This window comes from Dryas octopetala, chromosome 9, assembly GCF_963921425.1.
Source record: "Dryas octopetala chromosome 9, drDryOcto1.1, whole genome shotgun sequence".
NCBI classification, from domain to species: Eukaryota; Viridiplantae; Streptophyta; class Magnoliopsida; order Rosales; family Rosaceae; genus Dryas; species Dryas octopetala.
Window position 1 is genome coordinate 735,364 of NC_141374.1, and position 27,768 is coordinate 763,131.

At 35.7% G+C, this 27,768-nt stretch overlaps 1 protein-coding gene and 1 pseudogene across 4 annotated transcripts; one reads left to right on the forward strand and one right to left on the reverse strand.

Annotated features, from left to right (window-relative positions):
* LOC147273035 (calmodulin-like) overlaps positions 1-23,466 on the reverse strand; it is a 76,038-nt pseudogene extending 52,572 nt beyond the window's left edge.
* LOC147273037 (increased DNA methylation 3-like) lies at positions 10,666-14,211 on the forward strand. Of its 4 annotated transcripts, none has more exons than XM_086228466.1 (4): positions 10,666-11,046; positions 12,938-13,281; positions 13,385-13,597; positions 13,749-14,211. In XM_086228466.1, the coding sequence occupies exons 3-4, from the start codon at positions 13,429-13,431 to the stop codon at positions 14,015-14,017; spliced, it is 438 nt and encodes a 145-aa protein (XP_086084592.1). In that variant the 5' UTR covers positions 10,666-11,046; positions 12,938-13,281; positions 13,385-13,428; the 3' UTR covers positions 14,018-14,211. The 4 variants fall into 4 exon arrangements, with proteins under 4 accessions (XP_086084592.1, XP_086084593.1, XP_086084589.1 ...); XM_086228467.1 differs by having other exon boundaries at positions 13,267-13,281; XM_086228463.1 differs by having other exon boundaries at positions 12,938-13,597.
* Positions 23,467-27,768: the final 4,302 nt, after the last annotated feature.

Below are 27,768 nucleotides of genomic sequence, written 5' to 3' on the forward strand. Positions count from 1 at the left end.
TTATCTATTAGCTACCGTTCTTGGGTTTTCTGGTTTAGGGGTTTTTTGGATTTCAAACTTTCAATTTATTGGGGTTTTGATTTAGGGGATTTTTGGTCTCTCTGATAGTTCTAATTATGTCAAAGGTGCTTCCTTGGCTGCTTGCTGTGCTTCTGGGTAAGTTTTTTGTCTCTCTGTTGATTTTGATTCTTGGTAATTTCTCGATACCGCTCCGACACCGCCCAGCTCCGACTAATATCGAATGCATCGGATTCCGACTACCATCGGTACTATATCGGGGTCCAAAAGCCTCCCTCCGCTCCCTCTCGGTCGAAAGTCAGTATGTGGGTTTTAGTTTGGTTACCGTTCCGAACCCACCCCTAATTAATATGATGTGTTTCCTTTGTAATCCACATGGAAAATGAAGAAGCAATTAAAGTTGAACCATTCTTCTTTTTCCATCATTATCTATGATAAAATAGCGTGTAATCTTTTACTTAATTATGGACCAATGATTAAAGTCTGAATGCATTGAGATATCTTCATGAAATCTAGCCCCTCAATCTCAACAAAAATAAAGAAAGTTAAATCTCCAACAACATTTTTGTTCTAGTAATTGAACCACGTGTTAGGTAAGCAAGGAGCTAGGTTTTTTTGTGACCTTAATGGTGGTGTGTCTGGTGAAATATTTTGGTTCATGTTATTGTATTTGTTTCTCACAAAAAAAAAAATTAAACATTATAGAATGTTGTATTAGTTGTTCCAATAATCTATTCAATTTGGGTTTCGATAATCTATTCTATTTGGGTAAGCCTGAAACATAGCTAATTAAGTATCACTCAAGGCCTTTGGAAGCCCCGTGAATAATAGGTTAAACGCAACTTATCATCTCTAAGAGATTTAAGTGCAATTATTTTAGTGAGAAAATCAAATAGAGATTTGATTATTCTGTTGCCAAATTAGAATAGAACCTAAAGATCTCACACCTATAAGCTGATGTCCTAGAAGAAACATGATAGTTAAGTGAGTGTATGATAGTTTCTTTAGGTCAAAGATGTTTGACCAAAATAATTAGCAAGGAACGATTAATTAAAGAGTTGATTAGTCATGGTTAATTATTTAATGGAATTAACCAACTACTTTCCGAACTCAAATGATTAAATTAATTAGGACGATTAATTAATCACTAAACTATTACAAGTGAGATTTAATTAAGAAGTTAATTAAATCCACATATGACATAGTTGATGGAATCTTTGAATGAGTCAAAGATGTGGGGTCATATTTGAGAATAATGGAAAGTAAGAAATAAAAGTGGAAATGTGAAAACCATGAAAATGGTGATCACATTGAAAAATAAAGTAGCGAATGATAAAATGAATTCCACCCGAATAAATTATTTATGTTGTATTGATACTATATTTATAGCATACAGAAGAGAAATAGTTGAATAGTTTCTATACGTTTCTATACTCAAGAGTTGGGTCCTCTCCTTATCTAATAACATAAGTAACGGCTGATTGAGTGAATGCAAGTAAATGCAGATAATTAAGTAACAGCAGCTGTTAGAGAAGGAATTGGATCAGAAGTAGAAATAGCTTGTCTATCACGCCCCCGCAAGCTAAACGAGGACGAATGCATCAGAAGCTTGAAAATAATGGACTGAAAACGGTGAGAAGAAAGGCCCTTGGTCATTACATCAGCAAGTTGATCATTAGTGCAAATGTATTTAACATCAATCTCACGACGCACCACCTTTTCCCGAATATAATGATAGTCAACTTCAACATGGCGTGTGCAAGTGTGGAAAACCGGGTTGGTGGTCATGGAAATGGCGCTGACATTGTTGCACCAGATCAGAGGACAAGACAGCGAGAGACGCAGATCACGAAAGAGGTAGTGAAGCCACGAAATTGTGGCAACAGTATAAGTGAGCTGACGATATTCTGCCTCCGTGCTAGAGCGCGAAACACCACGCTATTTCTTAGAACTCCATGAAATCAAGTTGGGCCCCAAATAAATACATAAACCTCCCATGGAGATACGATCATCAAGATTGCTGGCATAATCTGCGTCACAAAAAGCATTCAAACGAAGAGAGCCCGGTGTATATAAAATACCATGATTATAAGTTGCTTTAAGATAGCGAAGGATTCGCTTAACAGCAGCCCAATGAGCTATAGATGGAGAATGAAGAAATTGGCAGACTTGCTTGACAAAATAAGCAAGATCGGGACGAGTAATTGTCAGATATTGCAAGGCCTCTACAACACTCCTATATGAGAAGGGATCAGATAGAGTGTCACCATCGTAGAGACTTAAGCTACTTCCACTAGCCATAGGAGTTTGGACGGGTTTGGCACAAAGCATCTCAGTTTTAGTAAGCAAGTCAGAGGCATATTTGGCCTGGGAGAGAAACATGCCCGTGTCTGTTCGCTGAACCTCTATGCCGAGAAAATAGTGTAATGGGCCCAAGTCTTTCATGCAAAACAACATGCCAAGCTCATGAATAAACTGATTAACAGAAGAAACATCATTACCCGTAATTAATATATTGTCCACATAGATAAGAAGAGATAAAAATCGAGCCAGAGTGAAAAATAAATAGAGAGGAGTCTGCTGAGGATGCGACAAAGCCCAACTCTTCCAAATAAGAAGAGAAACAAGAGAACCAGGCCCAAGGGGCCTGCTTGAGCCCATACAACGATCGACGAAGCTTGCAAACAAATTATGTAACAAATTGGTTGGGATGAACAAACTAGAAGACCCATTGGAAGTGGTCAAGGCTGGAACAGAAGACATTGAAAAAGGAAAAACATCAAAGAACTCAAGTGTTGGTGTAGTTATGGACACCCCCGCAGAACGAGCCACAGTGATCTCTTGAAAAGGATAAGTTTTCTCATAAAAAATAACATGTCTAGATAAATAAACACGACCAGCTGATATATGTAAACATCTATACCCCTTATGATTTAATGAATATCCAATAGAAACACACTTTTTAGTTCGAAAATTAAGTTTATGAGAATAATAAGGACGAAGGTAGGGATAACAAGCACATCCAAATATTCTTAAATTATCAAAAGATGGAGATTTATCAAATAAACATTCATAAGGCGTAGTATAACTAAGAATTTTTGTTGGCAATCGATTAATCAAATATAGAGAAGTATGTAAAGCATCAATCCAATAGGGAAGTGGCATATGCGATTGAGCTAAAATAGTAAGAGTGACATCAATTAAATGCCGATGTTTTCTTTCTGCAACCCCATTTTGTTCGGGATGATGAGGGTAAGAGTGGCGATGAACAATACCTTGAGATTTTAAGAAATTTTGAAACCGAGTAGATAAATACTCCCCTCCCCTATCCGTTTGTAATTGTTTAATGGTACTGGCAAATTGATTATGGACATATTTAGCAAAACTAACAAAAACATCATAAACTTCATGTTTAAATTTGCGAGGAAATAACCAAGAATATCAAGAAAAACTATCAACAAACACCACATAATACTTAAAACCTTGATGAGATAATATAGATGACTGCTATATGTCCGAATGAACTAATTCAAATTTCTTAGACGCCACAATGTTGGAAACACCAAAAGGCAATTTAGTAGCCTTTCCTAATTGACAAGAAGGACAAAATTCCAAATTATTAATTGAACCAAAACCTAAAAACCTAGAGGACAATTGTTTTAAAACTGCCAAAGAAGGATGGCCTAGTCTGTTGTGCCAAACTTGTGCATCAACTTTTTTTGCATAAGAAGAAATGGGACTGGACTTTGAAGACGAAAAAGAGATAGGATAGAGACCACTGTTACTCGATCCGTGGAAAAGCATCCTCCCCGTGGCTTGATCCTTCACAAAAAAATAGTGTGGATAGATAAGAGCATAGCAATTGTTATCTTTCAGAAAATGATGGACAAAGACTATATTGTAGAAGCGGAAGGTGAATATAGAATATCATTAAGAACAAAGGAATTATTAGAAAGAGAAAACGTAGAAGACCCAATCTTTTTAATGGACAAACCTGGGCCAGAGACAACACCACCAACAGAGTCACCATGGAAATCACGAGGATGGATGAGATTACCTAAGTTCGCAATGATGTGAGCATTTGCACCGATATCAAGCAACCAAGGCTGAGAACTAGAGCTTGCAGGGATAGATTAGGCAGCCATGGCAGAGAGCTTTTGAGTTGGAATCTGTCCCTCAAAGGCAAGGTTCATTATGTTGTAGCAATTGAGAGCCGAATGACTTGTACAACCACAGACTTGGCAAAGCACCCGAGCCCCAGTAGAGGAGCCTTGAGAAAAATTAGAAGATTGAGACTGAAATAAACCTGAACCTTGTTGGAATACCTGCGGGTTGGATTGAAACAAAGATGACCCATGAGACACACTGGGAGCAGCACCAAGGATAGATGGTCCAGGTAAAGGTCGTCCTTAAAGACGTGGAAAGCCCCCAGAAGCAGGAAAGCCACCACGACCTGGTGCAGCACCACCTCTGTCACCACCTTGAAAATTCCCATGAAAATTACCTCCCTGTGAAAAACCACGACCGTGGCCTCCTCGACCACCACGGCCATTGCAAAAATTTCCACGAAAACCACCTCTTCCAGCAGTAAAAGCTTGAAGAGGCTGCTCTTGAACAATCATACCTTGAGTTTGAAATCGTTGTTCAGCAACAAGGAGGAAAGCTTCTAGTGCACTATAAGAAATATGAGTGTCTCGAGCTTGTGCAAAGCTGACTGTGTTTTCATATAAAGGTCCAACATTATTAAGGATGATGGTCACAAGTTCAGTATCTGACACCTGTGAGATAGGACCAGGGAGCATGAGAGGATGTTTTCATTGCAACAGAACCAAGCACAGTAGGTGTAAGAGAGCCATTGATCCATCCGAGCACCATCTGATCCTTGAGGATCCAATCATCATAGGCCGGGTTGATCTCATCAGTAAGACAACCCTCCTTGTCACAAAGAAAAGGTTGTGGACATGAAATAGTACCATCGACAATTCCCATAAGCCCTCGACTGCGAATGAGAGGTGTAATCTGAGCACGCCAAAGGAGATAGTTATGCCTATCTAACTTGAGAAAAACAGAATTGGAGACGACTGGAGTCATGACTGTAGACTGGACAGGAGGAGCAGCAAAAATAGGTGCTACAGTCGAAGAACTGGCTGCAGAGGGGACGATAGGATCAATCGAACTAATGACTGGAGAAGAGGACATGATGAGAGTTTTTGAGAGATACAGCTAGCTAGGCTAGGTTGAAGAAGGGAGATAGACGTTTGTCTAGTGCTCTAATACCATGAAAAATAAAGTAGAGAATGATAAAATGAATTCCACCTGAATAAATTATTTCTGTTGTATTGATACTATATTTATATACATACAGAAGAGAAATAGTTGAATAGTTTCTATATGTTTCTATTCTCAAGAGTTGGGTCCTCTCCTTATCTAATAACATAAGTAACGGCTGATTGAGAGAGTGCAAGTAAATGCAGATAATTAAGTAACAGCAGCTGTTAGAGAAGGAATTGGATCAGAAATAGGAATAGCTTGTCTATCACACATGTGACTTGGAAATTAGAAGGAAAAATGAAAAGAGGATAATATATAATATGGAAAAGAGAATTGCATCAATAGATGTGATTGAGTAGACAGTTTAGGTCTAATGGTCACAAAATGGATAAGGAATGGGTTGAGGAAAATGGATATATATGATGATATCAATATGATCATGCATCACATTACTTCCCTAAGGGGAGCGTGTGGCAATGAAGGGGTTTAAACCCACTTTGTTTCATGTTATTCATTCTAGCACTCACTCATCTCCTCACTCCATTCTTTCAACCTTAGAGTTCAATCTTTCCTCTCTTCCCTAAAGACCCTTTTTCCTCTCAAGCCTAGTAGAGCTTTAGAGAATCATGCTCATGAGTTGAGCCTAGATCACATGATTCAAGCCACTTTGTCCTAGAGGTTTCTTAGTTAGAGAAAAACTAGATTTAGCAAGGTTTTGTCTCTAAGAACACATCCTAAGGCTAGGCTTACTGTGTTAGTCTTTAGAGGTCCAACATTTGGTGAACTTGGAACCAAACAAGGAAGAGGAAGGGGAATCACCAAGGTTGGCTGAACCCACAAGAGGAGGACCCCCTATGGGTTGTCACAAGGACTAGCTCCTTTGGTGTCAAGTAGACCGCGAATCAAGGAAACCACGTCCTTCTGATTTGCGTTAGGCGTGCCAGTACGCGATCGTGGGCCAAGCATACAATTGATGAGATTGCGATGAATCTAACTTCCGGTCAAAAAATCGTGAACCGATGAAGAAACACCTCTCGGTCGCAAAGGTTTTGTAATAACCCGAACCAATAAATACCTATACAATACTATAGGGTCCCACAAATTAGAAAATGATCTCACTATACAACGAAACAATTTAGAAGCATGTGATAGTTCTAATTTAATTTTTATGCACATTGTAGTATAAGAAATGATCTAAACTCATAAATTGGATTTACGGGCAAAAATACCCAAAATGCCCTTATACGTATTTTATGTTTATCTACACATATAACTCTTCTATGAGCCAATAATTGATGCCAAGACATAATTCTCATTTTGTGTTTATTTATATATTTAATTTTACTTATTTATATCATTTGTGGAATTACCAAAATACCCTTGCTCGTATATTCATTATTTTTAATTTATACACATAATTGGTGTTTGAGCCCATTAGTATTATTTTTAAGATTAAGTATATGTGATTGTGAACTAATTTTATTTATCTACATTTTATTTCCAAAATTTATATGTGAAAGTACAATTTTGCCCTTGATTTACAACAAAGTGTGAAACCTAAATCACCATACGTAACTTACACACAAGCAAATTGAAAGAAAATATCTTGGAGGTGAGATCACCATGAGCACATGCATGATCCTTCAAAAAAAAAAAAATCTGAATTTTTGCATTTATGAGAACTTCTCACATGCCTCCTAACTATATGGTTACTTCTCAACTTTGGATCAAAATTTCAATCCATTAGTAACCAACTCCTTGCCTATAAATTCATGTCCCTTGCTCTACTGATGTCACACCTCAAGCTCAGCCAAAGAAATCACCCAAAACTCATTTGGAGAAATAGATCGAGAAAGCTAGCCAAACTCCTTCTCCCAATAAGCTTCAATATTTGCATCTTTGAAGCTCAATTTCAATTTCAACCATCAAAGCTTCTCAAATTCACTTCAGAAAGCTTTAGAGTAAGTAGTTGAACACTTTTATATCGTTATTCTGCCTTTTGAAGGGATCAAACATGAAGAACATGTATTTTTCTTAAAAACTCGTCACTTTTGAATTCTGCAATGTTTCGTATTTAAATCTTCAGTGTTAGTTGAAACTAATTATACCATTGTAATCTCACTCATTTCTCAACCGTTTTTCATGTTCTTTATATCAAATTAAAGCTTATAACATGAATTTTTGATCTGGAAAGTTGGAGACTAATTTATGAAACACACAGGAAGTTATTAACCCCGAAACCTTGCTGCCTGTTTTGAGATTGTGTTTTGCCCAGGAAAATTCAACGTTTGTTCATAACTTTTGACGTTCTTTATATTAAATTAAAGCTTATAGCCTATATTTTTGATCCGGAAAGTTTGAGAGACATTCACGGAACACACAGAAACTTATAAATCCCGAAACATGGCTGCCTAGTTTTAGATGCAATTTTGCCTAGCTCTGTTCTTGAGTTGATTTCGAACAATCCACTTAGAATCTGTTAATGACACCTAGTCCTTTGAATTCCCTGTGAAAAATCCTTCAAGATAGACTATTTATTTGCCCAAATCGGACTCAAAACGAGTTAGATATCAAAGAGGGAAGTTGCGAAGAAAAATTAATTAAACTAAGGTGAAGAAAATGAATGGGATTTGACATATTTAAGTTGACCACCCATATAATTTGGGCAAGGACTTCTAAAGGACCCTTATTGATATAAACAAAGTTTATCTTATTCTTATGTGTTTATTTTATGCTTAAGGTCATATAAGTTATATTTATACTTATATATATTATGCTTATATTTATGAACATATCATGCTTATACTTGTATATTACTAAGATGAGTTTGATGATATGTACATTAAGTGATTAAGTTGAGAATTGCTGAATTAATGATGATTTTATCGATTAAGTGATGAATTGATTTATTAAGGATGCCATGAGATTATTTGATTATATTTCTGAAATGTCTGAGTTGAGATTATTTATGGTTAAAATAGGCATCAATATTATTGTTGGATATATGGATATTTGAGAAAATGTTTATTTATGCCTAATTGATATTATATATGATTGATTATTATTGAGAAAATTGCCGGTTTTGGGCTCAAGTCCCTACATTATGATACTTTTGTGATGAGAACAGAACTTATGAGGGCCCAAGTACCTATAGATAGTGCACTATTATACCTAGTTGGTATTATGGATCTCTAGGTATACACACTTTGGTATTATGGACCTTAGTGCTGAATTCGTATTCGGTCGGGAATACAACATTATGATTTATGATCCAACAACGCTTATGACTTATGATGGTTCTCGTTTATGTTAATAACTAAATCAATGAAGTATTTATTATGTGTGTTACAAGAATATAATTATCTACTATATATATTCACATGAAGAGGTGCATCATTATTTTGCATATATGAATATACTTGATTGATTATTTATCGATGGTCTTTAGGGACTTTTATTTTTTGTGGTTGTTACTATGTGAAGAGAATAAAACTTATGATATTTATGACTGAATATATATAATATTAATTAAAAAGAAAATATTGTATATCTATGTGATATAATTCTTTTTGTTTCACTCAAAGTGTTCTCATTCTTGTCAATTGAATTATTATGATTATTCCCAGTAACACTGTATATTTTACTTTGTAGTGTTAATATATTTGTCTAATCTTTATGATTGCAAGGATGTACATGATCGATTATTTGTTAAATGGTCTTCATGATTATGTTGATTGTTTGTTAAGTTTGTTCTTGATTAAGATCATTTTAAGAGGCAAAATTAATATATGATTGTTGTTTGTACTTACTGGGTTGGTGTAACTCATGATGCTACACATTTATTATTTTCAGGTAATGAGTAAATTCTTGGGGAATGGGATGACCGTCGTCTTTAAATACAATAAAGGATGTCTAAACATTCTATTTTTTTTATTTTCACTTTGAAAGTCTTGAGTTTATGTATAAATAATCTCCTCTAGATGAATAAAATTTTGTATTTCAAAAATACTATTATGTTTATTTGATTTTTAAAAAGGGGGGAAATTTATTTCCTCAACTCGAGCAGCAAATTCACGTGTCATATTTTAGTATAATATTGACACTGGGTTTAGGGGCATGACAGGTTTTGTTGCTTTGGCTGGAAGGACTTAGGATAGTGTGGTCGGGGTTGATGTGATGGTTGTACGGTGAGTGAAAGTGAATGTGTGGGTAGTGGGTGTGAAATCAAAATCAAGTAAATAGCAAGGAACAATAAAAAACAAAATCAAAACATAAGCAATCTTCAAAATGAATCGAAATAATATGAGTATGAACCGTAAAACGCATAATCTAACATTATTATAAACTAAGAAAGCAATAAACAAAGCGATAAATCTACTTATTATGCAAAGAGTAAAGAACAAGAAAGTAAAGTCTAAACTAATAATATGCAAATTAAAATAATATACTTATATTAATTCCAATAAAAACTGAAGAGAACAAGGGCTTTCACCCTAGATTCTTGAGAGAAACCATATGATTTTCTCAAGACCTTGCGTAAAAGCTTAAAATAAATAGAAACATAGTAACAACCTATGAGAATGCGAAAAATGGGATGCTTGATGCTCTCAATTTCTCTGGATTTTTTTGGGGGTCAAAAAGTTCTTTCTCTGAAAGGTCAAGACCTCTATTTATAGTGATCAAACCCTAACGGGTGCCATGGTTCCCAAGAGTTGTGATCTTTGGAGTACCAGATCTTTGGAGAGGTACATTGTAACTCGCAAGAATCTTGAAAGGTTATAATTCTTGATCTTCTAGGATTCTTTGATTGCTTGTCCAAGATTTGTCTTCCTTGAGTCTGATCCACTTTCCTTGTTGTTTATGGGCTCAGCCCATGGTGCTTCGCGTGGCTCTTTGATTATTTTGGGCTCTATTTTCTGTGTGGCCCACATTTGCATCATCTTATTTTTCTTTAGGTGGCCTCTCACGCAATAAGCCCCTTACTTGAGAGTGGCTCAATTTCCTCCGACAAATTCTGGCCAATGAAAATTCACAAATTAGGCCAAATAGTATCAAAATATTTTAAGGCTTAAAATATCTTGCTTTCGCTTAAATCTTTACAAATGTCATATATTCATTTTATCACATATATATTATGAGATAAATGTAACTGATAACCATATAATGATTTTTCTTCTTATTGAGATTTAACTCAATGGAAGTTTGGCTGATTGTCCAAGCTAGCTATTGTAAATCATAGCGTGATCATCTTGAGCCAAGAATATAACATGCACACAACATAAACATTGTTTCACAATTTAAAAGTTAGACTACATAACATTTTCCTTTTCTTTGTAAAAGTATAATAATTCGATGAAATATTTCTTTAACAATTCAATACAAAGTTATAAAAAATTCACAAAATACATTCAAATTTCAAACAAAAACCTTGATTGTGGAGGTCGTGGGGTGTTGTAGGGTATTTGGTTGTAGTTGTAGTTGTAGGTTTTTGTTTAGAAAGAGAACAAGAGATTTGCTATTCACCGTTACTGTGAACCAAAGGTACTTCCAGTCCTCCACTCCCACCTCTGACATCACCCGTCCCCCTTCTCCTTCCAATCTACCAGACTACCACCCCACATCTCACCGGCGCCAGATAGTGAACCACAATCAAAACCCAGAAAAATTTTGGACTCGCAGAGAGAGAGAAGTTGGACTACTACGATTTGCAGACGCTTCAGCCTTGCGATCGTAGTTGGTGCTGAAAAGAGGACTCAGGTATGTAGATTTGGCTGATATTCATTTGGGCACTTTGGCATTGGAATACAAGAAGAGACTTTGTGCTGCTTAACTGTTTGATTCATTATTTTGATTCACTATTTTTTTAATTCAAGAAGAGACTTTATGTTGCTTTCCTTATTAAAACTGAAATCAAAGAAGAATTGCCTTTTCTTTTTGTTAAATTTAAGAAATCATTTTGGTTCTCTTGCTTAACTGGGATAAACGAAAAGAGGGAATATACAAAGAAGCATAATATTTAATCTCAAGCTCTATAAATGGAAAGAGGGAATATACAAAGAGGGGAAAAAAAATACCAAACACAGATGAAAAATTAAAGGGAAAGAAAGATCAGTTCTCTCAGAGAATTATAATAAAAAACAGTAACATCCAACAAATTTCAGCTCCAAAAGAGTTTAATAAACTGCACCAAAATCCTAATATGAAAAAGCCCAATCATCAAAAAACATATAACAATCCCTTATTCTAAAATCACCAATTCATTCTTAGAAGCAAATAACAAAAACTCTAATTTCAGGTGAATCATAGAAGAAAAAAGTACCCTTTGATAGACCAATAATCGTGGTATTTTAGAGGGAAAAGATAAAAGGGATTTTACATGGATTTGTGTAGATCTATGCAGATCTGTGTCTGGATTGGAAAAAAGAGAGGAAATTTACCTTATTTTCCAAAAAAAGGATTTGTGTAAATCTACACAGTTCTGTCTCAATTGTAAAAGAGTGAGAAAATTTACCTCATTTGTTGAGAAATCGAGAGGAGAGTTGAAGCCTTTGGGGCTCTAGTAGAGAGAAAACTGTTGTGCAAAGATAAAGATGTAATAGGTGGTATAAATACTTAAAAAAGGTTAGGTGGCATGCATGCATTACCTCATTTCCCTTAGCCTTATCTGGCATCGCCACTGATTAAATTTCTTGCAAGAATGTGGCATGCATGCATTACCTCATTTCCCTTGGCCTTATTGTGCTTTGCCACGGATTAAATTTTCTCACAAGAACACGGCATGCATAACTCAAGAAAGAAAAAAAGAAAAAGAAATACACTTTCATGCGGTCGTTTTAATCCACTAGCATAACTCAAGAAATTAGTATATGAAGGGTTTCCAGAAGTAGAATAAGCAATTAGACAATTAATTATGTGTTTCCTTTCAATCCCCATGGCAAATGAGGAAGCAAATAAGTCGAACCTTTCCTCTTTTTCCATCATATCTATGTTAAACTAGCATGTAATCTTGTAATTAAGTATCAATAAGTGATTAATTGAAGTAGTTCATCAGAGCCTGAATGAGGTGAGATTTCCTTGTGAAATCTGGCCCTTCCCCCTCAACAAAAATAAAACAGTTAAATCTCCAATCAGAATGGTTCTTGAATCAGATGTTAGATTAGCAACGAGTTGGGCTTTTTTATGACCTCAGTGGTGGTGTGAATGGTAAAATATTTTGGTCCATGTTATTCTTTGCATGATATGTTTTCCGTAATCTTTTTGCGTGAAGCTGTCTGTATCAGCGGACTCTTTTTGATTTTGAGAAGTGTTGAACCTATGATTTGTTTAGGTTAAGGATGAATGGTCTAAAACTGTAATCCGAACTCAACTTCCCCATGTCATTTTAATTTTGATAGTATATTCTTTATTTTCTGTGGTACTTATCTCAGGCATGTATTTTGCATTTTGCAGGGTTTTGTTTCTTCTCCTTTTGATAAACTTTCTCTCATGCTTATACTATTTATTTCCCTCCTTCTTTCATCATCATAATCCTCCCCCTCCCCCTCCCCCTCCCCCCTCATGCTATGCACATGTTTTCCTTTTCTTTTCTTTCAAGACACCAATTACTAGCTGCTATATAGCAAAAAGAAGAACTAATATGCTGTTATAGACATAAATCAGGGGGGGAGCCAGGATGTGGAGCTGGGGTCGGCTGGATGTGGGCTGGATGTAGGACTGGAGTGGGCTGCATTTCGAGGCTGGGGGTGGGCTAGAAGTGTTTGGGCTGTATATAGTTTACATAGAAAAAAGAAACTTTCAGTTGGGCCAGTCCAGGCTACTGCCCAGGCTAGCCAAAATTAAGATCAGCCACTGCATAAATTTCACAAGATACGTAATTTTAAATTCCTTAGTTTCACACAAACACATCATACAATTTTTATATAAGAAGTTTTTAATTTAGAACTTCACATGAATTCGTTTTTTCCTTTTTTTGATCAGTACTTGGGAGTGCAGGTACGATAAATCTCTGATTTTGAGCGAAATTAACTTTTGCTGATCAATATAGATTTTCCTTAATCCTTAATTCATCAATTGCGTATTTAAATTAAATTAATAGGTGTATTTGGGAGATCAAGACCATAAAGAAGCTAATTTGGCAGCATGGACATGCAAAATGTTGCTGACCACCCACATCTGAAGCCAGCTGTTGTTTTAACTGGAACAGCAAAGGAATGTAATGCTGCACCTCCTATTGGCCTTGTTGACATTGGAGTGAGTGAAGCTGCCTACCTTTTTCGAGTTGTACTTCCTGGTCTTCGGAAGGATCAGTGTAAGTTCCCTATATTTTCATTAACTATGTATGCCTCTCATACATAGTGCATAGATGAAGCACAATTATTTCACTGGTTGCTCTTTTTAAATGCTAGTGTTAAAGTAATTGAATATAGCAATGGCCATGTAGGTAATTCTTGCTCTTGCAGGTAAAGTACAATGTGATATCCAACGTGATGGGAAGGTTCATATAGAAGGAGTCATGGCAGATGTCGGACTTCTGAGAGACTCATCAACTGTGTGGCATATGAAAGTCCAGCAATTATGCCCGCCTGGACCATTTACCATTTCCTTTAATCTTCCTGGACCTATTGACCCCCGTTTGATTTCTTCTAATTCCCGACGTGATGGAATCCTGGAAGTGGTTGTTATGAAATACAGAACACCTCCAGAAGGAAGCAGGTTTCCGCATTTGTGAGGTTTGTGAGAGGGCCATCTCGTTTGTTATGGCATTCCTTCTTGTTTGTGGTCCAACATGGGGAGAGTGGTAATGGGGGAAGAAAAATGCATGCATATACACAGATGTGCAGTTTTGTTTGCAAAAGTGAATGTGTTTACTTCGGTATGGTATAAAAAAGATTGGTGCACTTGTTTGTAGTCATTTTCAGATTATTAGAACTCTTCATGGATAATGAAAGTCAAATGGGTAGGTTGTTAATTCAAGGGTTTAAATTTCGATTTGGGGGAGGATCGAAATCGAAACGTATAATCGTCGATTTTTCGTAATAATTTTGCCGAAATCCTCGGAATTTCGGCAAAATTTTTGGGCGGTTGAGATCGACAGAGAGAGAGAGGGCGGCGGCATGGGGGAGATGAGGGAGAAAGAGATAGAGGAAGGAAGAGATGAGGGGTTGGAAGCGATTGATTTCGGTGGGTTTCAATGGCAGGGAGCGGCGGCAGGGGGGAGATGAGGGAGAAAGGGGAGATGAGGGAGAAAGAGAGGAAGGAGAAAGAGATGAGGGTGAGAGTGAGGGTGGTGAGGGAGATGCATAGAGAAATATAGAGGAATAAGAGAGAAAAAAAAAAAAAAAGTTACAGACTCACAGGCAGGCACAGCAGCAAAGAAGGAGAAGAAGAAATGAGAAAGATAGGAAGGAAAGAAAAGAAGAGTCAGCGGTCAGCCACAGGGAAGTAAAGGAAGGAAAGAGAAAAAAAGAAAAGAAAAAAAAAAGAACAGAAAAAAAAAAAAAAAAAAAGAGAAAAAAAATAAAAGATTTTTTTTTTTATTGGGGTTTGGGGTTTTTGGGCAATTGGAAAAAAAAATGATTTGACGTTTCGTTTGGTCATTTTGGTGTTTCGTTTAGTTGTTTTTAAACCCTAAACTAATAAACTAATACATTTTTATATAAAAAATAATTAAAAATATTCTAATGGGCCTAACCTTAATATCTTATATTATATTTTAAATAATATAGAGCATAGATTATAAAGTATATACGGTTTAGTGTATAGATTATAGAATATAAAGAATATATTAATTTCATTTATTTATTTTACTAATTTTATTTAACAGCATTTGCCTTCAGCGCGCATTATATTCATCTTATATCACATGAAACTTACTATATAATTTGGTTTCTTCAATGTTTTTTATCAATGTAATAGATAATATGTTAAATAAACATATGATAAAGTTTCATTCAAAATTTTCGTATTTTGATAACAAATTCCGTCGTTTTCGTCTAATTTTTGTCGAAATTTAAAAATCTTCGAAATTTCCGTTGAAATTTCCATCGAAATTTCTTCGAAACCCGAAATTTTATTCCTTGGGTTGTTTAGGGTCGTATGATAACATTTATGTTCTTGGTATTTCTTTTTTAGTTAATGAGATAGAGACAACTAGGGGTGGCCGTTTAAACAGGAAACCGGGTGCACCGAATCAAACCGGGGGAAAAAAAACCGTAAAAAATAGCTTTGACCAAAACTGGTCAACACCGAATCAAAACTGGACCGGACTGGTCTGATCCAATTCTGGTTCCGGTTTTGCACTTCACAGAACTGGACTGGATTGGACCGTTTAATTAATATGTATTTTTAATTTTTATACAATTTTTATACACTTTATAAACATTTTTATACACATTTTCACACACATTTTTTACATACATTTTTACACATATTTTATACATTTTAGATAATAAAATTAATATTAACCTAGCTATATTTTAGACCCTAAAATATATTTTATATAACCATATGGCCTATATTCTATATATATATATAATGTTTTAGTATATAATTTTAGTTATACATTTTATAATAAAATTAGTATATTCTTTATACTCTATAATCTATATACTAAATCATATATACTAAAATTATTATAGTTCTAAGATATAGTATATAGTTAATTAGTTATAAACTTCTAATAGAGGAAATTATGTATTAGGGTTTAGGGTTTAAAGTTTAAACGAAACCCTATAATCTAATAATCTATACCGTAAACCCTAAAAGTAATAAGTATATAACATATATAACTAATAACTATATAAGTATATAAACTCAATTGAAATCTCAATGAAACCCCAATTAGACTCATAGTCAACTATAAGTCTATAACCCTATACCCTAAAATAATTATAACCATATACCTTAAACTATATTAATTAGTTAATTACTCTATACATATATTATATATAAGTAATAAGTATATAAGTATATAACATATATAACTATATACCCAATTGAAACCCCAATTAGATTCATAGTCAACTATAACCCTATATCCTAATACATTATAACCATATACCCTAAACTATATTAATTAGTTAATTACTCTACACATATATTATATATAAGTAATAAGTATATAAATATAGAGGGCCCTTCAAATAAGGGATCCCTCATTTAGTGTTAAATGAGGGATCACCTTGTGAGGCCCACACAGGTCGTTTTGTGTTAATCCGAACCGTCCATTTTTTACATCTTCATTGATAGATCATCTCTGGAAAAAATCAGCCAAATCGGTAATCGTTTACCCGTTCGATTAAGCGGTCAAAGTTAGGTGTTTATAGAGGAATTTGTTGTTTGTCCATTTGTTTTAAACTTTGACCACTTAAACGAACGGGTAAACGATTTCCGATTTGGCTGATTTTTTGCAGGGATGATCTATCAATGGAGATATAAAAAATGGACGGTTCGGATTAACACAAAACGATCCGTGTGGGCCACACAGGGTGATCCCTCATTTAAATGAGGGATCCCTTATTGGAAGGGCCCTGTATAAGTATATATAATTATATAAGTATATAAACCCAATTAGACTCATAGTCAACTATAACCCTATACCCTAATAAAATTATAACTATATACCCTAAACTATATTAATTAGTTAATTACTCTATACATATATTATATATAAGTATATAACATATATAACTATATACCCAATTGAAACCCTAATTAGACTCATAGTCAACTATAACCCTATATCCTAATACATTATAACCATATACCCTAAACTATATTAATTAGTTAATTACTCTACACATATATTATATATAAGTAATAAGTATATAAGTATATAAACCCAATTGAAACCCCAATTAGACTCATAGTCAACTATAACCCTATACCCTAATAAAATTATAACTATATACCCTAAACTATATTAATTAGTTAATTACTCTATACATATATTATATATAAGTAATAAGTATATAAGTATATAACATATATAACTATATAAGTATATAAACCCAATTGAAACCCAATTAGACTCATAGTCAACTATAACCTGATATCCTAATACATTATAACCATATACCCTAAACTATATTAATTAGTTAATTACTCTATACATATATTATATATAAGTAATAAGTATATAAGTATATAACATATATAATTATATAAGTATATAAACCCAATTGAAACCCCAGTTAGACTCATAGTCAACTATAACCCTATACCCTAATAAAATTATAACTATATACCCTAAACTATATTAATTAGTTAATTACCCTATACATATATTATATATAAGTAATAAGTATATAACATGTATAACTATATAAGTATATAAAGTCTAAACCCAATTGAAACCCCAATTAGACTCATAGTCAACTATAACCATATACCATAAATTATATTAATTACTCTATACATATATAAGTAATAAATATATAACATATATAACTAATTAACTATATAAGTATAACTATATAACCACAATTGAAACCCCAATTTAATTACACAAAACCGTAAAAAATCTAAGTGACTTAAGTCACAAACGCAAACTCAAACAGTCAAACTGTGTTTCAGTTTGACACTTTGACTCAAAGACTTCAAAGTCTCAACTCTCAAACCCTCACGAAGCAGTCACTCAAACCCCCGACTCACCTCACTCAAACATTCACGCAGTCATGCAGTGATGTAGACAGCAGACTCACCTCACTCACGCCGTCGCGATCTTCCCTATGCCGTCACTATCTTCCTCTCACCGACAGCAGACTCAAATCCCCTAACCCTGTGTCCGTCGCCGATTCGCCGAGTCGCCCTCGCCATCTTCCTCTCTTCCCGTCGCCGTCGCCGTGGCGATCTTCCTCTCTCGATCTCTCACTCTCTCAGCGCCTCTCAATCTAGCTCTCGATCTCTCACTCTCTCAGCGCCTCTCGATCTCAATTTTGGAGGAAGACAAAAAGAGGTTCGATCCATGAGCTATGGGTCTGTGAGAACCGCCATTTTCACATAGTCGCAGACTCTCATCTCTCGTCTCTCACTCTATTACAATATTATTGATTTTGTGTTAGGGGTTTGATTTGGGGATTTAGGGTTTGATTTGAGGTTAGAGATTTACTGATTTTGGGTTAGGGGTTAGGGATTTACTGATTTTACAATAAAGTCAAATGATTGTTATTGTCAAATCCAATTTGGTTTTTGTTTTTCATTAGAAATTTTTCTCTAGGATGTATGTATTCAATCAAATGGTGTTTAGTGTCGAATTTTACAATGGTTTGTTTCTTCATTTTTTGGTTGATTTGGGGTTGTGAATTGTGATTGTGAATCTGTTTGGTGGCTTGGTGCAGTGCAATTTTTGGTCCAGCCCCAAACAGTGCACCTGACCAAATTGAAACTGTTACAGTTCAATTTGGTCCAGTTCTGGTGCAAAATGTACAATTCTCAGCACCGGACCGGAATGGATAACCTCCACAGTCCAGTGCACGGTTTGGGGGGAGAACAGAATTGGACTGGACCATGCCCACCCCTAGAGACAACATATATGGAAGAAGACAAAGGAGGGAGGGGGATGAGATATCAGAGATACAAGGAATAAATGAAAGACAGTGCATAAAACAAAAACAGGAAAAAAAAAATTATTTTTATTACCCAAAAAAATAAAATGATTTGAAACAGTTTTTGGACTAGTTTTTAGTTTTCATCTTATGCATCATTCCATATACAATTTATCCTCTTCATATCTATTCTTTCTTCTCATTCTCTCAATTTTTTTATGTCTCTATCTTTTATTAAAAATAAAAATTGAAAATTGAAAACGAAAATGTTGTGCGCAAATAAAACCTGTGAAGAATTAACCTGAAAGCTCATAAACTAAAAACACCACTCAATCTCTTAGCACACATTTTTCAGACAAAGCAGAAATATGAATTATGAATATGATGAGCTGGAGATTATCTGACCGATGCCCCTTTAGTTGTTTGACGATTTTGTGCTTGAAGTCAATAGATTGAATAACTACAAATAAAAAAGATAAAAAATTAAACAAAAATGAAAGCACAAGGATCACATTTCCTACAGAAAATTATAAATATCAAGATATGACGTTTACCTGGGGATCTTAATCTTGTGGAATACACTATGGATAAGTTTCTGCTGTTAGTCAAGTATTTTTGGAAGCGTAGACAAAAGCAGTTATTGGAAGTCAATTATTGTCATTAAGTAAAAAAATCAAAAAATTAGAGTTTAGTCCTTATTACATTTTTTATTGGGACTAAAACCTTATACATTTTTTTTTCTAAATAAAACTTTTTTTCTTTCTAAATAAAGTCCTTTAACCACTGCCACGTCAAATAAATATGTCATAATTTTTTATTTTTTGAGGGTATAGGTACGGCTTCATTCCATACTCTCCTAAGGTGTAGAATGTGGTTTGTGCCCAAAATCTCAGAGTTAAAACCTAATGTAAAGTTGACAAATCAGTATTGAAGGTTCGAAGAAGAAGCAAAAATGCATTACCAAACACTCGGCGGACTTATGAGACATGTGGTTTGTGGAGGCTGCATATTATATGTTTACTCTGGGAATCCAAGAGTTAAAACCTAATATAAAGCCAATAAACCAGTATCGAGGGCTCGAAAAAGAAGTAAAAATGCACTGCTGAACACTCAGTAATGGTCGCCGAGCGCTCAACGCCTGGTATACGTGAAAAGAATAAAAATTAGTGGACCAATATTATGTAACATGGAATAGTTACAATATTATTGGAGTTTATTTAGAATTCTAATAGCCATAAGACTTTCTTCAGTAAAATATAAAATTAAAGGACCTGAATGGAAGTCTCCCAAATTAATCCAAAAAAGTGTCACCATTCAAGGGTCCACACGGGCTCAATGTAATGTAATATACGTATCTTGAAACTTTGATCCTATGTTCCTTGATTGATACGAGCTAGCTTCACCAATTTGGCACTTGGCACCAGCTAGACCTGGCAAAAACATACATGACCCGTTAACACAACACAAAACGACAAGCAAATTTAAGGGTTTGGGTTCGAGGTTATCGGGCCGGTTTGATATTAATGTCACCCATTAGTGACCCGTTAAGATAACGGGTCGTGTCGGGTGAATTCAAGGGTAACTCATTTCACTCGTTAAGAAAATGGCAAACTTGACATTTTTCTCTATTCTCTAAGTATTTTTTTATTTTCCCTTTATTCCCCAACCAATCAACCAATCAACCCATGCACACATCCCCTCATTTCTCATTTTCATATTTCCCCTTCTCTTCTCTTTTTCCCTCCCTCAACCAGTCTAGTGGCCGATGCCGAAAAAGAGGGAGGCGATGGACTCGCCGCTCAATCCTCTCTCTCCCTGTGTGCTTCACTCGCGCCTCACCTCATCTCACCCTCTCTGTCTCTCAAATCTTTGCAATCACTCTTTCTCTCTCTCTGCGATCTCTCCCTCTCGACCCTCAGCCTCCATCGAGTTCAACCTTCAAAGTTTCTTTGCGATTTCTCCCTCTCGAGTCTCGACCCTCAGCCTCAATTCAAAGTGAACCATCGGCGTCGAGTTCGCCACTCGCAGCATCCACATCGACGAGATTGTCAAGGCCCAGATTTGGGACACAAATGTTGATGTCTAAAATGCTCACCTATTTTGGTTTTTTTTGTTTTTTGGGTTTTTGTTTAATCCGAATCCACAAAACACAACCAGTTTGTCAGGTCCAACACCAGTTCTTTGTCCTTAGCTTTTTACATGCAAATTAAATGATTCAGATATAATAAAAAATTATATGGATAATTAATAATGGTTAGTACGTGGGTTCCTTTTAAAAACAAAAAAACAAAAATATGTAGTTCATTGTTCCTCTTTTTTAGGAGCATATATGTTCTCATTTTCCTTTCTTTTTAGTTTTTCAATTTTTTAATTAGTTATTTATTTTAGAAAATTACATTTAAATTAATAAAACATTTCAATATTACATAATAGTCAATGTGGAGTTTCTTTTCCCATAAAGGTCAACAGGTTTGAAATTTTATCCCACTTTAGTCAATAAACCCAATCCACTTGATGATGTCATGTATTTTGGTGCGTTGAAAAATACCTATTTGTCCTTTTCTTTCTTTTTTCATTACTCATGGGTGTAAAATTACGACGTTACCCTTGATTTGATTTAGGGTATAAAAATGAGGTTTAAGGTATATATATATAGAGTTTTGGGTTTAGAATTAAGGTTTAGGTCTCGGGTTTTGGGCAGAGCAATCAAATATAAACCTAATACAAATTTTAAATTGCATAATAATGTATGTTTATTGATTTATTGTAATTTATCTTTTTTCATTTTGGTCAATGGTGACTAAAATGAAATTATGAAAAAGTTTATTGACTAATTTGTAATATTAAAAATATTTATTGATTTATTTATAATTGGCCTTATTTATTTCACCATTTTACCCTCTATTGATAATACTTGTTAGATTGACATTTTAATAAAGGGTGGACAATTTTTGTATTTTAAAAATTTCACCTAGCAAACAGATATAGATATAGATAAATGAATGTTAAAAAATTAAGTTGTTCACTTGTTTGGCAGTAGATAGTAATAAACTATATAAAGATAAAGCTAGTGCAGACAAGCTAATCCTAGAGAGTGGAAACAACAAATAAGGTTAAAAACACAATTCCAAGTCAACAACACCATCCCTCATCATACTCCCAAAAGTCCAACACCTACTATGCAAAGAAAAAAAAACACTTCAACCTTAATTATATATATATATATATATATAAATGATCACTCGCTCACCTAGAGTAGGGAATTCCCCGCTCATCTAACCACGCTCACCACAATGATGGAAATTCAATGATCAGGACCGTCCATTTTTTAGGTCCATCCTTAAGGGTTGTCCCTGTAAAAAATTTGCCAAATCGATAATTGTTTGGTCCTCCAAACTTTGCAGACAAATATAGTTCGTCAGATAATGTTGAAATAATGTTGACAATAATATAGTGGCTAAACAATTTTCGATTTGGCTGAGTTTTTGCTAGGATGATCTTTGAATGAAGCTCTAAAATATGGACGGTTCCGATCATTGAAATTCGTTGATGGGTGGTTAGGTGAGCGGAAATTTTCCGCTCTATGGTAAGCGAGTGATCATTACTGTATATATATATATATAATATACAGATTCGATCAGGTGCGGACGAATGGACGTGCGAACATGCCGCTGAGCACTCGGTAGCATGTTTTTAACAATGATCGAGTGCAGTACCGAGCACTCGATGCTCCCTCATGAGGCCCACTCCATATAGTATATTAATGATCCGAACTGTCTATTTTTTAGGTCAATATTCAAAGATCATTCTTGCAAAAATTTAGACAAATCGAAAATTATTAACGTATCTAATTTCGATCAAATAAATAGACGAACAAAATATTTTCGATAAATACTTGAAATAATGGCCATTTAAACAAATGGGTAAATGATTCCGATTTAGCTAATTTTTTGCAAGGATGATCTTTCAATGGAGACCTAAAATGTAGATGATTCCGATCATTAAAATACAATATAAAATAAGCTCTACAAGAGATCTCTTATTTAACCTTAAATAAGAAATCTTTCAATGAAAAAGACCTATATATATATTATACATTAGATAATAGATATAACAAGCGATGGTATATATGGATGAGTAAAACTTCGGTGGGGAGGTTGCCTGCCAACTCATCTTGTTGAGTGGCACAACCTCCCACTCAAAACTTGCCCTATGTTCAATTTTAATAATAATTTTAAATTTCTTTTCTCTTGTTTTACTAATAAATAAAAAACTAACAAACTGTAAAGAAAAAAAAAATCAACAACCCCTCTCATCCACGGATCCACCTTTACTCATCTGCAGCACCGTCACTGACTTATCAGTGTCCTTCACCTTCTGGGTCATCAGGTTAAGGAACTCTGGGAAATCAATGGTACCATTCCCATCAGCATCAACCTCATTAATCATATTCTGAACTCTGCTTCAGTTGGGTTCTGCCCAAGTGAAAGCATGACAGTCCCAAGCTCCTTGGTAGTAATGCAGCCATCGCCGTCCTTGTCGAAGAAAATGAAAGCCTCCTTGAACTCGGAGATCTGGTTGTCGGTGAGCTGATCAGCCATTATTGGACGTTTGGTTTCAGAGATAATCACAAAGAAAGTGTCCAAAGGGAAAAGTAAAATATGTTTGTGTCTCAAATACAACATACCTGAATTTGATTGAACGTTCCAACTCCAAGGTTTTACCAAAAAAATTTACAGGATTCAGTAGCCAAAAAAAAAAGATTCAATAGCAATAGGTTGTGTTAGAATTAAGGCTCCTAACTAATGTCCTAATTCAGTTTTGGTATGAATTAGTTTCTTAAATGTATAGAATAGTTTTTAATTAAGCTGTTAGTGAATATAGCTGTCAATTGGACAGATGGCAGTGTCTTATAGGGCATTGCTTCTTTGGTGAGGTGGAGGTTATAGGCTCTCCTCCACAATTATGTTGCGATGGCTAAAAGCCCACATTCATTGTACTGATGGATATATATATATATATATGAATATACTGCTCCAGAGCTACGGTGTGAGCTCCAGCATTTTACAAAAATATTCCCTTCCTCTCTCTTTGATTTTCTTTGCTAATTTCTCAAATCTCAACATGGTATCAGAGCAGCTAGGTTCAATCTGAGCTGGGTGTTGCTTCTGTGTGAATCCTTGAGAGAAATTTAAAGAAGAAACATCTTGTTTCTGCAATGGGAGAATCAGGTGGTGAGCTACGGGCTCCCATCTTTGATGGAACAGAGTATGAGTTCTGGAAGGTAAGGATGATTACAATTTTCAAGTCTCATGGGATCTGGAAACTTGTAGAGAAAGGGATTATTGTTCCAGAATCAAAGAAAAAGAAAACAAAAAAGGAAGGAGAACCAGTTGGCGTTGACGATGAAGAAGAGGTCGATGCCGTCATGGAGGGGCTACTCATGAAAGACGCCAAAGCACTGGGCATCATCCAAGGAGCAGTCACAAAGGAAATCTTTCCTCGAATTGTGAATCAAATCACTGCGAAGGGAGCTTGGGATCTACTCCAGGAAGAATACCATGGGGATGAACAGGCAAGGTTAGCAAAATTACATGGTCTACGTCGTGAATTTGAGTATATGAGAATGAGGGAAAATGAAACTCTACCTGCATATTTCTCCAGATTTTTTGATTTAACAAATCAAATGGAAAAATATGGTGAAAATTTAACAAATGAGAGAATGGTTCAGAAAGTTTTAATTAGCCTGACCAAAGTGTATGACCCGATGTGTGTGATAATTGAAAGAATTGTGGATTTGCGCACTGTATCAGTGCATGAGGTTGCTAGTTCTCTGAAGAGTTATGAACTGAGGTTAATAAGACATGAGGAGGATGCTATGGACTTTGAAAGGGCACTTGCTAGCATGAGTTTTTCTCCCAAAACTCAGTCTACACAAAATAGAGTGTTCACTCCTGATGGTGTAAAGAAGAGGCAGAAGAACTGGAAGGGAAAAACTAGGAAATGGGAATCGAAACCTCAGAATACAATGAAGCAAGGAAATGGTGCTGACACAGGGAAACAAAGATGCAAAATCTGTGATAAATCTCATCTTGGTGAATGCTGGTTTAAAGGAAAAGTTAAGTGTTATAATTGCGATAAGTTTGGTCATGTTATGAAGGATTGTCATCAGCCAAACAAGAAGGGTCCAGTTGCTAATTATGCCAATCAAACACAAGAGACAACTACAATGTTTTATGCTTGTCATGTTGCTTCTGTGCAGAGGAGTAATGATGTGTGGTATCTGGACAGTGGTTGTAGCAACCACATGACCAGCTGTGAAGACTTGCTTATCAACATCGATAGGAATGTGAGGTGCAAAATTAAAATGGGGACAAGAGAACTTGTGCAATCAGCTGGAAAAGGGTACTCTTGTCGTGGAGACCAAAAGGGGCACAAGATATATACCAGAAGTGATGGTGGTGCCAGGGCTAGATGAGAACCTTCTGAGTGTAGGACAGATTGTGGAGCATGGATATTGGATTGTATTTGGTGATTTTACAGCATGATATATGAAGACAAAACACTCCAAGAACCTATTGCCACCATTCAAATGAAAGGGAATCGATGTTTTCCTTTTACATTTGAGAATGTGAATCCAATTATGGCTAAGAAGGCTACTTGTGCTGACTCATCTTGGAAGTGGCATAGGCGGTTTGGCCATTTGAACCTTGATAGCTTAAGGCTACTTCAAGAGAAAGAAATGGTGTATGGTCTGCCAAGTCTCATGGAGTATGCTCATGTGTGTGAAAGGTATGCCACTGGAAAATCACACAGGGAAGTTTTTGATAGAACCAAGGTGAGAAGGGCTGAAAAATCCACTGGATTTAGTACACACAGATGTCTGTGGTCCCATGGTTGAAACCCTTGGAGGTAATAGGTATTTCCTTACATTTATTGATGACAAGACAAGGATGTGTTGGGTTTATTTCCTTAGACTCAAGTCTGATGTGTTCTCTATATTCAAGAAATTCAAAGCCATGGTGGAACTGCAAAGTGGCTACAAATTGAAGAAACTAAGGAGTGACAGGGGTGGAGAGTATACATCACATGAATTTGAGAGGTTTTGTGAAACTTTTGGAATTGAAAAGCAGTTAACAGTGGCCTATTCTTCTCAGCAAAATGGTGTTGCTGAGAGGAAGAACAGAACCATAATGGAAATGGCTAGAACTATGCTTTTGGAGAAGAAGATGCCTCAAAGGTTTTGGGGTGAAGCTGTTAACACAGCTGTGTATCTCCTTAACAGATGCCCTACACATGCCTTGGAAAATAAAACCTCATTCGAAGAGTTTAGTGGAAGGAAACCTGGAGTAAAGCACTTAAGGGTATTTGGCTCAATTTGCTACTTTCACATTCCAGCACAATTGAGACAGAAATTGGATGAAACTGGACAACAAGGTGTATTTGTAGGATATGGAACAAGGGAGAAAGGCTATAGGGTCTTTGACTTGAGAAGCGACAAGGTGGTTGTTTCAAGAAGTGTTATATTTGATGAGGATGCAATGTGGAACTGGGAAACTAGGCAAACACTGTATGTGAATGCTCCTTGGAACAACAAACAAGATGAATCTACTACTGAAATAGAAGATGTGCCTGCAACTCCTTTTCTGTCTACTCCATGTTCCAGTCATAGGCTAAATGAAGACTTGACTGACTCAAACTCACAAAGTGTGATAGCTCCAAATGAAAATGGAAGACAAAGGACTGTTTCACCTGCAACTGAATTTGAAGGAGGCATAAAGTTGTCAGAAACCTATGACTTCACTCCCAGAAAATGGAGAGATCTAAATGATGTTTTTGCACAATGTATGGTGAGTGTCATCAAACCAGAAAACTTCAGAGAAGCTGCTGCTGATCAGGCTTGGCAAAAGGCAATGGAGGAAGGATTGCAATGATAGAGAAAAATCAAACTTGGGAGTTGGTTAGCAGACCAAGTGAGAAACCTATTGTGGGGGTCAAATGGATCTTCAAGACTAAGCTGAACCTTGATGGCACTATCCAGAAACACAAAGCAAGGCTGGTAGCTAAAGGCTACACTCAAAAACCAGGGGTAGACTTCAATGAGACCTTTGCCCATGTGGCAAGGCTTGACACAATTCGAACCTTGATTGCTTTGGCTGCTCAAAGGGGCTGGAAACTTTTTCAACTTGATGTTAAGTCTGCTTTTCTAAATGTAATTCTAGAAGAAGAAGTCTATGTTGACCAGCCAGAAGGTTTTATTGTGAAAGGTGAAGAGAGTAAAGTGTACAGGTTGAGAAAAGCTCTTTATGGGCTGAAGCAAGCCCCAAGGGCCTGGTATGGAAACATTGACTTCTACTTGAGTCAGTGTGGTTTCGAGAAGAGCCCAAGTGAGGCTACCCTGTATGTGAAAAACAAAGGGGACCAAGGAACTCTGATAGTGTCAATCTATGTTGATGACATTATCTATACAGGAAGCTGTGAGAAGATGATAGAAGAATTTAAGAAGGAAATGATGATGAAATACGAGATGACTGATCTAGGCTTGCTATATCATTTTCTTGGCATGTGGGTTATTCAGCAAGAAGGGGGTATTTTTGTGCACCAAAAGAAATATGCATTGTGCTTATTAGAGAAGTTTGGGCTGAAGAACTGCAATCCAGTAACTACTCCCTTAGCTGCAACTGATAAACTGAAAAAGGAGGATGGAAGTGCACCTGCAGATGAAGAATTGTATAGGAAAATGGTGGGCAGCCTACTGTATCTAACAGCTACTAGACCAGACATAATGTATGCTGCTAGTTTGTTGGCTAGATTTATGCATTGTCCTACCTCTAAACACTATGGTACTTCCAGGAGAGTTCTCAGATACATACAGAGAACAATAGACTATGGAATCAGATATGAGAAGGGTAGTTTTGCAGTTTTGATTGGTTAT

Coding starts and splice junctions, on each gene's coding strand:
- LOC147273037 (XM_086228463.1), top strand. CDS start 13,429: ATGGACATGCAAAATGTTGCTGACCACCCACATCTGAAGCCAGCTGTT. Junction 13,598..13,748: donor TGGTCTTCGGAAGGATCAGT/GTAAGTTCCCTA, acceptor TTGCTCTTGCAG/GTAAAGTACAATGTGATATC.